Source organism: Squalius cephalus (genome assembly GCF_949319135.1).
Source record: "Squalius cephalus genome assembly, chromosome: 9".
Classification (NCBI taxonomy): Eukaryota; Metazoa; Chordata; class Actinopteri; order Cypriniformes; family Leuciscidae; genus Squalius; species Squalius cephalus.
In genome coordinates this window covers 6,488,242-6,504,474 of record NC_137130.1, presented here as the reverse complement: position 1 = coordinate 6,504,474, position 16,233 = coordinate 6,488,242, and the positions used below count along the sequence as shown (strand labels likewise).

General features: G+C 37.8%; 1 protein-coding gene across 2 annotated transcripts; it reads right to left on the bottom strand.

Moving 5' to 3' along the window:
- Positions 1 to 619: 619 nt before the first annotated feature.
- gjc4b (gap junction protein gamma 4b) lies at positions 620 to 10,187 on the bottom strand. Of its 2 annotated transcripts, none has more exons than XM_079881550.1 (3): positions 9,977 to 10,187; positions 1,203 to 2,361; positions 620 to 971 (listed from the first exon to the last, which is right to left on the bottom strand). In XM_079881550.1, the coding sequence occupies exons 2-3, from the start codon at positions 2,329 to 2,331 to the stop codon at positions 958 to 960; spliced, it is 1,143 nt and encodes a 380-aa protein (XP_079737676.1). In that variant the 5' UTR covers positions 2,332 to 2,361; positions 9,977 to 10,187; the 3' UTR covers positions 620 to 957. The 2 variants fall into 2 exon arrangements, with proteins under 2 accessions (XP_079737676.1, XP_079737677.1); XM_079881551.1 differs by having other exon boundaries at positions 9,525 to 9,986.
- Between the last annotated feature and the right edge of the window lie 6,046 nt (positions 10,188 to 16,233).

Here is a 16,233-nt window from a genome sequence, read left to right as displayed (position 1 = left end):
TTGCATAAAGGAGGCAAAGATATACACTAATCTGAACAGAAACTATTTAGAGAAAGGATGAAAGTGAAAACCAATGAAATGAAACACTCTTTATTAATGCTTTCAAATGTGTAAAGATAATCTCTGAAAACTGAGTTTGCCTCTCTAACAGTTGGTCAAATTAAACAAAAGCCAAAGAAAACCAAATTAAATTAAAGCCTCACAAAATATGAAAAACTGAAATGATAGTCTACGGAGAAGCTTCCTCAAGATAAGAGGGTTATCAAAATACTATTCATTTACATCTAAACCACACAATATGCAAATAAAATATCAAAAGCATCTTTGTAGATCAATAATTGATTCACAAGTATTCAAGCATTTTCCAGGTTTCCATTTTGTTCATTACAAACATACACTAATTGTGGTCCACTACTCAAAACACAGCACTATTCTAAATAACTACACTACATTTCTGACGTGGCTTTATACTGGCTCATCCATCTCTTTTTGGAATGGCAAAGGTAATATGTAAACTCCAGTTTAAGGCATTTTTGAGATGTAACCCTTGGCACTTCATTAGAAGTGTGGTAAACAAATGGAAGAACCACTGATTTCTTTTTCCTATGAAGAAAAAAAAAAAAAAAAAAAAAAAAAAGAAGAAGAAAGGGAGAGATAAGAGTATCAGGCAGACTGGCTGATGTCAAGTATAACTGGCTGGTGAGATGCTGCTTCTGAGATTTTTGACTCGACGTTCACTTGCCATAATACTGCACAACACATTATCACAGATTCACCAGTGTGCATACAGACACAGGTTCCACTCAGTCTCACGATGCTTCACACAATGTTCAGCAGCCAAACAAAAAAATACACAATACACACACAGACTCTTTCCACTTTCCAAGATGAGCAATTCCAACCACCGTTGGGCCGCTTCGTTGAACAGGAAAACAGTTGATAGTCTCTGAGTCTCAATCAAGCACGGATCCCTATGAGAGCGAGAGATGAGACAAAACAGAATTAAAACATCTTTATTCTAATAACATTAAATCTCCATTTGCAGACTTTTCTTGAAAAAAAAAAAAAATTCAAGTATGTGTGTGTGTGTGTGTGTGTGGATGGTTCACATTTACTCTATTTCTTTTCAACAAATTAAAAACACAAACTATAAGCTATTGTGAAAAAATAAAAAAAATAACAAATTCACTTTTCTGTCTTACCTTTTTCACATGTGCTCCCCTGCTTCTCCTGAGCGAAGTTGAGTCTGTTTTGCTCGACAGCGGTGCCGTTGGACTCTGGGCTGCTGCTGCGTAAAGGACTGCTCTCACCGTTCTGATAGGCCATGTCTAGATGCTGCTGGGCCAGTTTCAGGTGTTTACGTAGGCGGTCCATTTCTCGCGATGACGACTCATCACCAAAAGACTCTCGACAAGAGTCCAAGTTATACTCCGGTTTGATTCCCATGGACAGCTTGTCTTTTTTCAGGGCAGTGTGGTACCCTGGCGGGGCAGTGGGCACCTGTCTGCATATGGCACCACGTTGGCGTGAAGCGCTTTGTTGGCGCGCACGTCGCCGGAAAGCATCACGGATTCCACTGAGGCCCAAATGAAGAATCTCCAGCACAGTGAGAGACAAGCAGAGACAGCTCACGGCATACATGATCAGCAGGAAGATCGTTTTTTCCGTGGGACGTGACACAAAGCAGTCCACCGTGTGCGGACAGGGGCTGCGAGTGCACACGTACGAGGGGGCGACCTCAAAACCATACAGGATATACTGGCCGAAGAGAAAGCCCACCTCAAAAACAATCCGTGCCAAAAGCTGCAGGATGTACACCTTCATGAGCCCATCGCGCTTTATTCTCCGTCGTCCATCGTGTTTAGGGGCTGGTTTCTCTGGCGCTTTCTCTTTCTCTGGCAGGATCTCCTCCGTCATCATGGGGTCTTCCTCGCCATTGTCCTCAGCCTCCTCATAATCCCGGTTGGCTCCGCGGTTGATCATGGGCATGCGTTTCCTGTTCCTCGGCCTGTACTCGTCATCATGCATGCGAGCGATCTTGTGCATAGCAAAGCCCAGGTACATAATAGTAGGAGTTGTGATTAGAATGATCTGAAAAATCCAGAACCGGACATGAGAGAGCGGTGCAAATGCATCATAGCAGACGTTCTCGCAACCAGGTTGCTGGGTGTTACACGTGAATTTGCTCTGTTCATCGTAGTATATTGATTCGCCGCCCACAACAGTCAACACAATGCGGAAGATGATGAATAACGTAAGCCAGATCTTGCCCACAAAGGTGGAGTGGTTGGAGATTTCATCCAACAGCCGTGTAAGAAAGCTCCAGCTCATGGTGCTCCGAGAAGAACGGCTGTCTCAGTCCTGCACAAGAACAAGACATTAACTGTTAGTAATTGAAAACAGCATCAAAACTAGAATTATACATTACATCCAATGATAAACATGTCATGAAAATAGCATACCTTCTTATTAAATGACTGACAAAAGCTGTATCACTAATGAGAGGAAATTAAGTGCTAATTCAATAGTAAGAACAAATTAAATGGTAAACATCAGGAACAAAGCAAATGTATCATTTCCCAAGGATTCTAGAAAAAATGTTGAGACAATGAAATCTGTTAAAGGTGCCTTCCTTCAGGAAAAGTTGAAAGTTCACGTGAGCACATGAGCCTGGATTAACCAGCTAGATCCTCTAGATGGAGCTAAAATGTTACTTTTCTAACAAGCTCTTTCACAGAAACACCAAGTCAGCTAAGACCAAGTAAAGAAAAAAGAAAAAAAAAACTCACTTAACATTAAATAATTGAATAACTACATTTAAACCATTTAATAAACTTTAATAACTATAATTATAACAATTAACTTTTGCTCTTACATGAAGAAACATTTAAGATTAAATGATAAAACACATTTAAAGTTTGATGCTAAAATTCACCTCACTTTGTATACAGGCCTTCAATTAATTAACTTTTTATTAAATTAACAAATTAACCTTAATTCAATTTGGATAACATGGATTTAAAAAAGGCAAAAAAAAAAAAAAAAAAACCTAAAGTAAAACATACTTTAAATATATCATTTGAAGGAGGTATTTACCACCATAGTGTTAACTGACCTCTAGTGTGTAACACCTACTTGTCAGCAAATACAGCAGTGGTTCCCAAACTTTTTAGATTGGCAAACCCTCCGAGGCATTTCCACTTAAGCCCCTTTCACACAGAGATTCCAGAAAATACATGGATAATGTGTCCCGGGATCATTTGATTTTGGTTCATTCATAATGCCAGTGATTCTTCCGTTCATTCGAACACAAACTTTCTTCAAAGAACAACAGATTCTGCGATGGCACGTGCGTCATCGCTACGACACACCCCTTACAGCATTGGTCCTGGCTTTTGTTCAAACAAGGCGCGTTCCGGGACTGATCCCGGCATCAATCCCGGGACGTGTTTGCGTTCACACAGAAGGCACTCTAGCAATTTTACAGCAATTTCCCGGGATCAACGCGCTGTGTGAAAGGGGCTTTAGACTGCAGTCACACCTTTTCCATTAAGAGACAAAATTTGCCCCCTTAAATTGATTTTGAGGTGCATTTTTAACCTTTATAAAGACCCTAGTAAATGCATGTCATGTTGTCAAATTCTGAAAATTCCACTAAATGATTAATATAATAAAGCAATAAATTAAATCAAATTTCAATCAGTATCAACAAAAGCCATCTTTGCACTGGCACAAGCTGCATTTAGACGCATTTACACAGTATAATGCTGCCTCAGAGGTGCCCTGAATGCAATTACAATGGCATACTGTTATGAGATATTTGAAATAAAAAATAATGGTAAAAACAAAGTGATACTTTTAAATTAAACTAATCTTTGCACGCAACCTACCAAATGCACACTGCTTGGGTGGATGCAGTCAGTTTCGACCGCAAAAGATGAGGCAATTTGTTTGGAGTCATGTATTTGCACTACAATTTTCCCATTTTCACACTAGACGCTGCATTTTTTCTGTTAGAAATACATGCTTGGTGTTAATGTTATTTTAGGGTGAGGTAGAATTAAATGAACGCCAAAACTCAGCATTTAGTTTGTCACCTCACGTTCCCCCGGGGGTATGTGTACCCCTGTTTGGGAACCAGTGAAATAAAGCATGAGTCTTATGTAGACCTCAGACTCAGAAAGAAATTGCTTTTCCCATTTTGGACAACCAAAGGCCTGTGGAATTGGCAGCTCTAACAATGTAAATTTGAAACAGGCAACCAGTTGAAAATGGTTTGGTCACAAACTGGAGTAGAGCTACTTTAAGAGAGGATGGGGTCATCCACAGGTCTAATCAAACTGTGCAATCCTCACCGGCTACATCAAGTAAACAAAAGACGCTTCAGGCATGGCTGTGACTTGATTTTTCCACAAAGTTGTGTGTGAATTTACCAAAACATCTGTTAAGACACTCTGGGGTTCTCACCATTATTGGTCATTGGTTTTCTATAACTTTGCTCTTGATTACTGGATGTGGATTTTAAAAATTAAGCACTACATTCATTTATAAGTTTATACATTTATAGATTTTAATTGTTGTACTTTACAATGCTGCACTATAGAAATGTCTCCAAGAAGACCCCCCACCCCCAAAACAAAAACATACATTTAAATAAATTAAACAAACAATTTTAATGGGAATTTTATGGCAATGTATAAGAACTGGTGGATGACATGTTGCCAATAGCCACAACTTCTGTCCAAGGGTTTATTAGAGACAGTTGCATAAGTGAGGGCCACGCTGTTGTGGTAGAGAACAGAGATTAAGAGTGCCATTTAAAGGCATCAAATCACTGTAATTTGTACTTAGTACAAAGGGGTCATATCCGATTGCCAGCAGAACAACAACCGTGTGGTTGTCGTTTTGAACATTCCACAGCTGGTGCTCAGTTGGCCCTCAAATTACACTTTAGCAGGGCCCCAAAAAGGCTCTACACACTACACTCATAACACACCTAGCTTAGAGATCTTAGAAAGGTGTGATCTTACAACAGAGTGCATGCAATTTTTCATGCCACATATAAATATTAGACAATGACTTGTAATTATTCTTGTATGACTTGTAGAACTATAAGTAATGACTTGTAGAACATTCTGTAATTATTCAGGCAGTCCCTGACTCAACTTTTCTAGTTGACTACTGCTCATTTAAGCCATTAGTTGGGCGTTTATATTATTCATTTAATTACTTATATACTTAGGGAGTGACATCGTAAAATGGTTTCAGAAAAATGGCTGAGAAAGAATATTATATGTAACATTGTAAGAAATACTAAACCATGATAACGAGCATTTAAAATGTAAATTAAGCTCAAGCGCACGCAAAAAGCTTGAAGCAAAACTAATGCTTATGAATGTTAAAAACAACAAAAACTGTCTGAACATTAACAATTCATTAATAAACTAGTGATTTCTGAGTAAGTGCCAGCTGCAAAGATGAAGTTGACGATGCTGGCTTGTCATCTCCACAGATGGACGTGCATTTAGAGAGAAATGCACATTAAGTTAATGTCATGCAGCAAGTGTGGGATATGCAGCTTGCTGTGATAGTCTGTGTCATCGGTGTTCAGCCGCAACACTGGTCACATCACATGCCCACATCACATGCCCACTGCGGCGAGGCAAAGCTCTCCGTCATTTTGATTTTTTATATTAATAAAAATAATTTACTTCAGTTAGAGAATAGACACTCCAATTAAAAACTGATGGCGTCTGCTCAATTCAACGCGAGCCCAACAAGAGTCGCAGTACAGATCAGCCATTGACAAGTTAGTGTGTGTCTTTTATGAGAAAACGCATCCCTGCCATTGACGAGATTTTACAGCTCTCTGTGTTATCACTGTTATAAAGTAGGGGGCGCTATTACTGATCTCCTGAATGAGTACAGCATCTCCAGATCAAAACCGGCAAAGAAGCAGCAGAAAGGATCTACCGGTACATGAAACGCCATGGTGCTCAAAACTACACAAAAGGATTTCTTGTCATCTGTCGTCGTCTTGTCTTAACAACGATCAAACTACACAACACAATGCCGATGGTGCACAAACTACAAGATCTTTGGCCAAGTGGCAACCCCGAACAACTACGGAAAAACGTTAGGGTTAGGGTTTCTCATACAAATTTACATAAGACATTAGAGAGCTGCTCCTGTTCGCTGTCCAAGTCATATGTGCAGAAAAAAAGAAAATTGGTCAGAAATACACAAGGGCTGGCTGTCCATGTCTGTTCAGCAAAAACTGATGGTAAATAAAATATATCATAATGTTAAAGTATGTATTTTACTTATCACTTATTTAAAAAGAAAATATTAGTATAAAATAATAATGATCAAATTGTTGCCTTGCATTCATGTAGATGAAGGTGCATGATATCATTAGAGCAGTTTATCATATTGGCTCATCGCTCACACTACAAGATCACGTGGCGATAATATCAAACAGGTTAGAAAATATCACAGTGTCTGTGACTGCTCGAGACATGCTCATATTTGCCGAGCATCAGCGACTGCAACGAGCACTGATTTGGCCACGATTCAAGGGTTTTGTCACAGACCTTGGAAATCTGTCTGTGACAGCAAAATCCAGCCGAAAGTTGTGTAGTGTGTAAAGGCCCTTTCACACTGGACGCGATTTTGACGCACGAATAATTCGCGCGATGGGTTTATTTTTTGATCAGCTGTTTGTGTAATGAGCGCTTCCACACCGAACGCGAATGTGCTGAGGCGAAAAAACGACTTTTATTTTTTTCGCTTCGATGTCGATTTTTTTTTACTTTTGCGGCGACAGAATAGGCTTCAGCCAATCACATACTACAAGAACAATGATTTGAAAGACAATGTGTGGCGTAGCATTGCCAACCAACCGGTTATCACGACTGTGAGTGTGTTGTGTGATAGTTTTAGTCGTTGTATAGTCCTGTGCTGTGTAGGCTAGCAGACCAAACTACATTTGGGATAGAAAGCTAACACTATTATCGTCAAAGATAGAGACAGAGACCGTGTTTACTTTGAACACGTAACAAAATGCAGTGAGACTATTTAGGGCTGCTTTTAGTAGGCTATACTATACATTCATTGTGTGATATCTACAGTTTCTAGTCGAATGATTTTTAACTTACTTACTTCGTGTGTTACATGTAATGTGTAGTTACATTACAAAACGCACTGTTGAAGACGCAAAAAACAAAACAAAACTGTGCACATAAGCATACTCCCCTTCAGACTCTCTGTTCTGTAAGATTGGGTGCACCCAAAACCTTCTTTTCTGTCTTTTAAATAAATGAAAAGCTCGTCTTCACTGGATGCTATGACTATGACTGGATGATGATGATGATGATGATGAAGTGTCCATGTTTTCTCAGCTGTCGGCGCGATTCGCGCGAAAGTTTTGGAATGTTGAAGCTCTCTGAACGTCACAGACGTCGCAAATTCGCGTCGCGGCTGATGTGAATGGTTTTGATGCGAACTATTCGCACACGAACTATTCGCTTTTTCGTTTCGCTTTTTCGTTACGCATCCGGTGTGAAAGGGCCTTAAGGGTGGAACGGATCGCAGTTGATCCGTACGGACAAGGCCCCACGGTTCGGCACGCATGTGATTCGTGGATTAACTGCTAAATTTAACCATCATAGAGTGAAAGTTTAGAATTTGGACATGTTATGTCTTTGCAATTTACACATTCAAACTATTTTAAACGTAGAAGCGCCGAAAATCGGGACTCGCACGTTATCTGTGCGCACAGTCGCGCACACTCGCAGCGCGCGCAGAGAGAGAGAGAGAGAGCTTGAGAGGCACGTTTCAGACAGCTTTAACAAATATGAAACTATTTCATTTCTATAGTGAACAAATAGTGTTATTTTACACTTAGGCTTAATTATTGATTTCTGTACCTGAATACTATAGACTTTGTAACTTTGTTATTTAGTATTCATCTCTGCTTGTAATTTGTGTATTTGTTCTTATTTTATTACTGACTGTTCACTTGTTTTAAATACATGTGTGAACTATTTTTTGCTGGTCCGATAAATGATCCGATCCGAGGCTCAAAAACCGTAAATGATCCGTACCATGATTTTTGTAATCTGTTCCACCACTAGTAGTGTGAGCCTGCCTTAAGCCTACTCTCATCGACTAACATTTAGTCGACTATTAGTGGGCAGCCCTAGTAATTAACTTAAGTCGTTCCAAATCTGTACTTCTTTGGAACAAAAGATGTTATTTTGAAGAATTAACAACATTGGCCCAAACTGATTTTCATTGTATTGACATCAACTTAAAAAAAAAAAAACTTCTGTGTCCCAAGTCCCATAGCTATATCTTTGGAATGACGTGTATGGGAGAACTATCCCTTTAAGTTGTTTAAAGATTGAGAGACCCTCAGCAATACCTCAAACCTAACCCTGACCTCCTCTTCAGTCAAGCAACTCCACACAGAGCAACCATTACCACGTCAGACATTAACTTCAAGAGAGAGAACAGAGAGGCTTTGTGGAGACATCTGAGAAAGAAGTTATCGTTCCAATCCAGATTCCTTCAGCTCTGGTGGAAGGACAGGAGGCTGGTACTTCAAAACAACATCTCAGTTTCAAAGACACTTAAAAGCACTTTGAAGCAGCCAGACTTACCTGGCCCTTGGAAATGAATTGATCAAATGATAGCCACAAACATGCATTCGGTGTAAAATGAATTTCTCCCATGCTTGTATTTTTAAGTTTCAAAATAAATCACATCACTTCCCCAAAACCAAAAGAAATTCACAGAACATGAGCTTATAAAGCAATGTAGCAGGATGAAGGGTAACTTTGGCTTTTAAAACGTGGTTTTTAGTGTAATATCTGTAATATTCTTGATCAAATAAACAAAGTTTTAAAACAAACACTTTAACTGTCCTTATATGATAGGGTTAGCAGAGAAGTATATAATTAAAGGCCAGTGTAAACCTATGTCCATAAAAAGATCGTCCATAAACGGTTTGACATACAGACAAGCATATATAAAACCAATATTTTAAGTTTTTTTTTAATCAGTAATTTAATCTTTAATATCAACAAATGAGTAGATTTAAACCTAACAACATAAAAGGAGACTAACTTATTAAACAGTTAGCCTACATCATAAATTGCATTAAAACTTTAAATAACCAATCACTTTAAGGAAAGAAATGATTTAAGCAAATACATTTGCATAAAAATAATATAGGCTAAAGATAGTTTTTAAAGTTTGTAGTTTAATTATGTCATCAAAAAGTAGTAGGCAACTATTGAGTTACAACTAGTTCAGTGTACGTTAGGCTATCGGTTAAGGGGCAAGAGCAAGATGCAAAATAATCAGTATCTTGTCTTTTATTTGATAAAAATCGACCGATAAGACATCATTAAATACTGAGCATATTGTTTTGAGGATTACTGAGAAATTGTTCGATAAATATTTGTCTCTTGTCCAACGCAACGTGTCGATGTGAACGCGCGAATGGTGGCGCGCTTTACCTGAGGTGAATCTTTTTCTCCTCTCGAAGCAAGTACAAAAAAATCCAACATCCCTAAAAAAAAAACAGCGTGGCGGTTCAACGCCACTTACAGAAGAACGTGATGCCGACTTAATATCGACCACAGAGACGTTTCATCGTACAGTTACGAAAGGTTTGTTTGTTATCCATCCACATTTCCAAGAAAAATCCCATCCAGCTGTGCTTAAGTTTACTATTGTTCTCCGGCTGACGCAAGAAAGACGCGACAGTTCCTTATAAAACAACTTAAAGGCACTAGTTAAACACTAATTGTCTTGTTATTTTAAAAATACGCGTATAAACTTCTCACAAAGCAACCGATAAATCAGATAACTAGTTATCTTGCTGTGTGTGAGCAAGATGTCACCAAAAATCCGTTGGCCGAGCCACTGTCGAATTTCAGTCAATTGAAAAGCAGGGGGAAAAACATACCTCGTTGAGTAGATTTCCACACTTTTCCTCAGCTAATGTTACGCCTTCGAAAGAGTTTGTACGAGAGCATGAAATATCACCACATCTCAGCTATCTTTGACGAAAAAAAGCCACACTCTTTATTAACCCATTCGGAGTATGGCTGGATGTGAGTCCTCCCCTCACGCCGTCGTCGGGGTTCATATAGAGTAGGACAAAGGCCCCCGAAAAAATGCGCTAGTCCCGCCTTCGTCTGGGCAGGCACCCCACCCCCTTTCAGGATTTGAGTATGAAATTTGTCTGATTATGCTTTCCACGATTTATTTTTATTTTTTATATCTCATACCCACTATCACATCCTTGATTTGCATCCCATCACATATTTGGATAAATGTAATAAATAAATAAATAAATAAAATTAACAAATTCCACAGTTACTGCAGAGCCCCTAACTGGATATGGTGAAGGAAAAATAATATGAGATGGAGGAAAAAATATTTGGCTGCATCCTAAATCACATACTTCCCTACTATATAGTAAGTGAAAAACAGTATAATAAAAGAGTAGGCAAAAAATACCCATGACCTACTTCTTCTGCCGAGATTCTGAAGTGTGCATACAATGGACATTTTACTATCCCATGAGGCCACGGGAGAGGATTTATGAATGGCAGTGAAGCAATGTAACTGGTTGGTCACATGATAATGACAACATGGTGAATGTGCGTCTAGATAACATTTATACTATAGCCTACACACTTAAAGGAGTGTAGAATAGAACATACTTTTTTAGCGATCTTACTTAAGTACCTACTCAAGCGATTTCGGACGCAGCTTCTGACAATGCTTTTGTGTTCTCTCGCAAATGTTTTGCGTTCCCTTGCAAAAAACTTTGCGTTTGCTCGGAAAGAGCTCAAAAGCTAACGCAAAGTTTCTCGGGATAACGCAAATGTTTTGCGCGTGAATGCAAAGTTTCTCAGTGGAGCGCAGAGGTTTGAAGCGAACGCAAATTTTCTCAGGGGAACGCAAAACATTTGCGAGAGAACGCAAAACCATTGGCTTATTTTTTCCCCTGCCATCTCATCTAATCATATAAAGTCATATCCATGAATCGATACTGAAGTATTGATACTTTCAATATTAATGTTGTAAGATTGATCATTATGCCAATATCAGTTCTAAGTGTTTTGTTTTTTTAAACTAACGATTTTATTAGCCTATTTATTTAGCATGACAATGGAAGTAGATCATAAAACTTAAAGTGACAAAACTTGACTTTTATGAGGTGGCAGTTTTGTATGAATTTGTGCGATGTGATTAGTACGATTTTTTAACAGATCACACAAAAACGTACAAATTACATTGTACGAATTAGCCACGAATTTGCCGAAACGTAAAATAGTTACAAATTGCCATAAGAGTGTGTTGAGTATTCAGATTATTTTCGATAATCAAATTAAGGAACTACCTTGATTAAAATGTTTCCATGACTTGGGCAAATATCTTTTTTTGTGTTCCATAGAAGAAAGGAAGTCGAACAGGTTTGGAATGATGTAAGGGTGGGTTAATGAATTCAAAATTTAAATTTTGGGGTGAACTATCCCATCAATCGCAGTACTTAATCACAGTACAAGGGTGTAAGTCAACATAGCCATGACTATATATTTTACAGGTCCTAACTGTGTCAGTGTTTAAAAATTAGTCATTGAAAAACCCAAATTGTTTGACAAATTTTCTGTTGCTTGGTACATTTAATTCAATGAACCATTGTTAATGTGGGTTTTTTTTTTACGAGATTTTTTTATGACATTCTTCCTTTTTCCTCTTAAGTTTTACCGTTGATGTAATTTTACATTTTTGCTTCCTTCTTCACTTTGGCTCAGACAATAAACAAAACTGAAAAGATAAATCTAGCCGATAAATCACTCCTGTTTCAATGTGATACTTTTTCCGTCAGTTTGACGTGATGACAATGATTATGGAACAACTTACTCATGCCACTATTCATTTTCTCAATGCATGTTATGTACAAGCAAGAAATTTACTGTCAATCCTTACAAACAAGTTTGGACTGTGAAGGGACTAAAGTCCTATTCTAAGAGCTATTTAATCAATTATTGGTTGATTTTTTTTTTTTACATTTATTTAATACATTTCATTGTCAGTGAAACCCTGTTTATAAAAAGGAAGGATGAAAAGAAATATCTTTAAAAGCATTGCCTGAATGCAACGTGTCATTGAATTTAACCAACAGCTTTCCCTTTTCCTAGTGCTCGGAAGTTGTTGTTATTGAAGATCTTTCCTCCATTGCGTTTTCCACAGGAAAAGGCTTTAAGGGGGGCTTCCCTTTCTGAGTTCTGGGTATGTTTTTAACATATCAACACATATTCAATACTACCAAGTGTGATTTGATAGACTTATAGTTGCCTGTAATCTTCAACTAAAACTTTAAACAGTGCACCCAACTTTTGAAGACTTAGAATAAACCAGCTGTGGCTTCTGGCAGCATTAACCACCCATCAGATGAACAAATACAGACAATTTACATTTGTAAGGCAATGTGAATTGTTTAATGCATTATTTTCATCTTTATCTTTGCAGAAAAACTACAGAAATATATTTAAAACACAAAAAAGCTCAGACTTCATACTTTTTATCCCAGTGTCATACCAACAGAATGACTGAGACTGAGCTATATTGCTCATCACAAACTAACAACATTCAAGAAATAATTATCCCTAAACAAAATGTCAAGCCTTTTATTGAGCCTTTGTCATAATACTTTCTACGCTATATGCATCCGTTTCTGTTAACCATAGACCAGCAGTAATTTCATAGAAGATTCTTTGGCTCAGGGACCTTTTTTCTTTTGCCAGAGCAATTTAGAAATCTATTTCAAATAAGTCTCTTATAGTGCTGGGTCATAGAAGAATCTGATAGCCTGCCAGTCAGATAAATGCAACTGTCTAATGTGGTTTGTTTCATGGTATTTTTTACTGCTAACCACAACGCTTTTGACAATAAAACAAACTTCCATATTCGAAACATGTGCGGATCTAATCACTTGCATCCTAAAGTGAACCTCCACTGCAGTTTTTCCCAGAGGTTGGTCATTATTTAATAAACACAAATGGCCTAAAACACCTTAAGTTGCAGTCGCCATTCAATGCTAGTAATTAACTTATGCCATAAACATACACACAGTTGTTAGAGCTTAATTTACAGTTCTGCAGGGAAGTGAAATAGGTGCCAACTGCCTTAATGTTTACCACCTGTGTTGTTAAGCCTAATTTGTGCTTTACCAACTACTGCTTACTTTACTGTAACATAAAATACTTTTACAGGTCTCTCAGTCTTACACCTGTAATTTTTCTGATTTGAAAATTTCGTATTTTCTTCTTAAAATAAGAATTATGATTTTTTCTTTTTTTCTTTTTTAAGTAATCCACTCGTGAATTAATGAGTGTTTTATTTAGTGCTGTTCACTTTGACATTGTGACTGTAATTGAAGTTGCTTTTATTTTTTTTTCAGTGGAACACAAGGATAAATTTTGAAGAACCCTTTGTGTGGGGATCAAACTAAAATGTAAGTGTTTATTCACTAATGATCTTCCATTCTGCCACAATTAAATAAATTCAGCTTTATAAAATGCACATGGATTCACCAGGGTTGGGGTCTTTGATGTAAGATTGCATTGGTTTGAGAGGTAAAGATTTATATGAATGCCAACCTAAAAGTTCTATATTGTTTTTCTTTAGAAGACTTTGAAGTGCATGGGATGAGTGTTTTTTAATGTTTTTTTTCTTTTCTTTTTAGAGCTTGACAGGTCAATGAACTGTCCTACCTTGTGTGTTTGATGGAAAAAATAACATGATTTTGGAATGGGGGTGAGTAAATAGTTTTATTTTTGAGCAAACATTCCTTTAACCGAACAAAAGAATGTTATCATACTCATTAAGCTCTAAAACAGATAAGAAGGTTGGCCAAGCAAATGGTATAGTTCCCCTCTGGCAGGGATTTTCAATGTGACTGCTTAGCCATTTGGGGGTTGGGGTACAAACCAGTGGATGGGGGTTGGGCACTTGTACTGTTTCACCCTTGTGTTAGATGACGGAAGAGGTGGGGGGTGAATCTCCTATTTCAATAAAGGTAAAGGGAGGATAGTGTAGTAATACAAGTACTTCTCAGATACAAGGTGAAAAAAAAACAAGACTTGAAAGCCCCCAAACCCCTAAGTAAAAGCCATAGAAACAGACAGATCTGGTGTCAAACTCCCCCGACATTGTAACAGATGGTTGGAGGTAGAGTCGTTTGGGGGGGTGGGTTAAACCAGCAATTTCTCAAAGATCCCCATTAAAAGTTTCCTTCTTGTACAGCTCTTCTGCCATTGAGTCTAGTTACCTGTAAAAAAAAAGGGAGGAACAAACTAGAAAGAATTAGTATGAAACAAATGGGACATTTCAAAACCAGGACATTTGGTAAACAGTAATTCAACAGTTTATTTGCATGAGCTACCCAATTTCGGTAACCATACTATTAACCTGGAAACACCTAACAATACATATAATCTATCTCTGTCTTCAATTTCCTGAATCTTGTTTGTAATATGGAACAAATCTTATAACTTAGAACACATTAGTGTTGACAATAATCTTTATTTCCTTCTTCCTTTTTGTGGTGAAAAGCAAGCTTTTAATGTTTCAAATCGCTGGTGTTTCTGACATTACAAACTACCTTGTAACCAATCATGTCAACGTGTGATTGTCAACGAGTGGATCTCTGAGCTGGTGTGAGTGAGTGAAGGCGGGGCTTGCATATTCATAGAACCGCGTATACTTAAAGGGATACTCCACTTTTTTTGGAAATAGGCTCATTTTACAACTCCCGTTAAACAGTTGAGTTTTACCGTTTTCGAATCCATTCAGCCGATCTTCGGGTCTGGGGGTACCACTTTTAGCATAGCTTAGCATAATGAATTGAACCGGACAAGACCATTAGCATCTCTCTCAAAAAAATGAACAAAGAGTTTTGATATTTTTCCTATTTAAAACTTGACTCTTCTGTAGTTACATCGTGTACTAAGACCGACGGAAAATGAAAAGTTGCGATTTTCTAGGCTGATATGTCTAGGAACTATACTCTCATTCCTGCGTAATAATCAAGAAACTTTGCTGCAGTACCATGGGTCCAGCAGGCGTAATGATATGACGCAGCACCTGATAATAGTCCCCAGCTCAGTAGCCTATTATCAGACGGCATGCGCTGCGTCATATCATTACGCCTGCTTCACCCATGGTACGGCAGCAAAGTTTCTTGATTATTACGCAGGAATGAGAGTATACTTCCTTCCTAGACATATCAGCCTAGAAAATTGCAACTTTTCATTTTCCGTCGGTCTTAGTACACAATGTAACTACAGAAGAGTCAAGTTTTAAATAGGAAAAATATCGAAACTCTTTGTTCATTTTTTTGAGAGAGATGCTAATGGTCTTATCCGGTTTAATTCATTATGCTAAGCTATGCTAAAAGTGGTACTGCCATACCCGGAGATCGGCTGAATGGATTCGAAAACGGTAAAACTCAACTTAACTCTGGGGAAGATGTAAAATGAGCCTATTTCCAAAAAAAGTGGAGTATCCCTTTAATGAGGCAAGGGTGGAGAGTCACATTTAAGCTATTTTAAGGCATGAAGAATGTTTTTCAAGGAAAAAACTTTTAAATATGTAGTTTTGGTGATCAAAGATTAGTTTTTAAGGATAAAATTATTGACTGCAGGGGAACTTTAACACTGCTTTTGAAAATTAGTAATGCTTAACCCTGCCCAAATTGTACACAACATGGATGTATTATGGGAAAATCCACTAATAGTCACTAATAATGTTTTTTGGATGTCAAACAGCTTTGTCTAATCTGTAAGTAAATTATGTGAGCACCATCACAATGTCCTGAAATTGTAAGGGATTCTTCAGAGTGTCCCGGTCCAGTGTGATTCACATCTCAGTGAAACAGTTGCACAATCGTTGTGAGATTTACAGATCAAGAGTGGAAGTGTGCAATGAATTTACTTATGTAAAATACACTTTTATTAAAAGCAACTTACAAATAAGGAACATCACAAACATATTATTATACAATGGACGACAATATTGTGAATTTCACAAGTTTCAAGAGAAGGCTAGAGAAGGCTTTTTTTTGGGGTGAAATTAATTAATATAACGTATTTGAGATTGTGGCCGTGCGTTAAGGTAAGAATAACACACATCATGTCGAATAATGGT

Coding starts and splice junctions, on each gene's coding strand:
- gjc4b (XM_079881550.1), bottom strand. CDS start 2,331: ATGAGCTGGAGCTTTCTTACACGGCTGTTGGATGAAATCTCCAACCAC.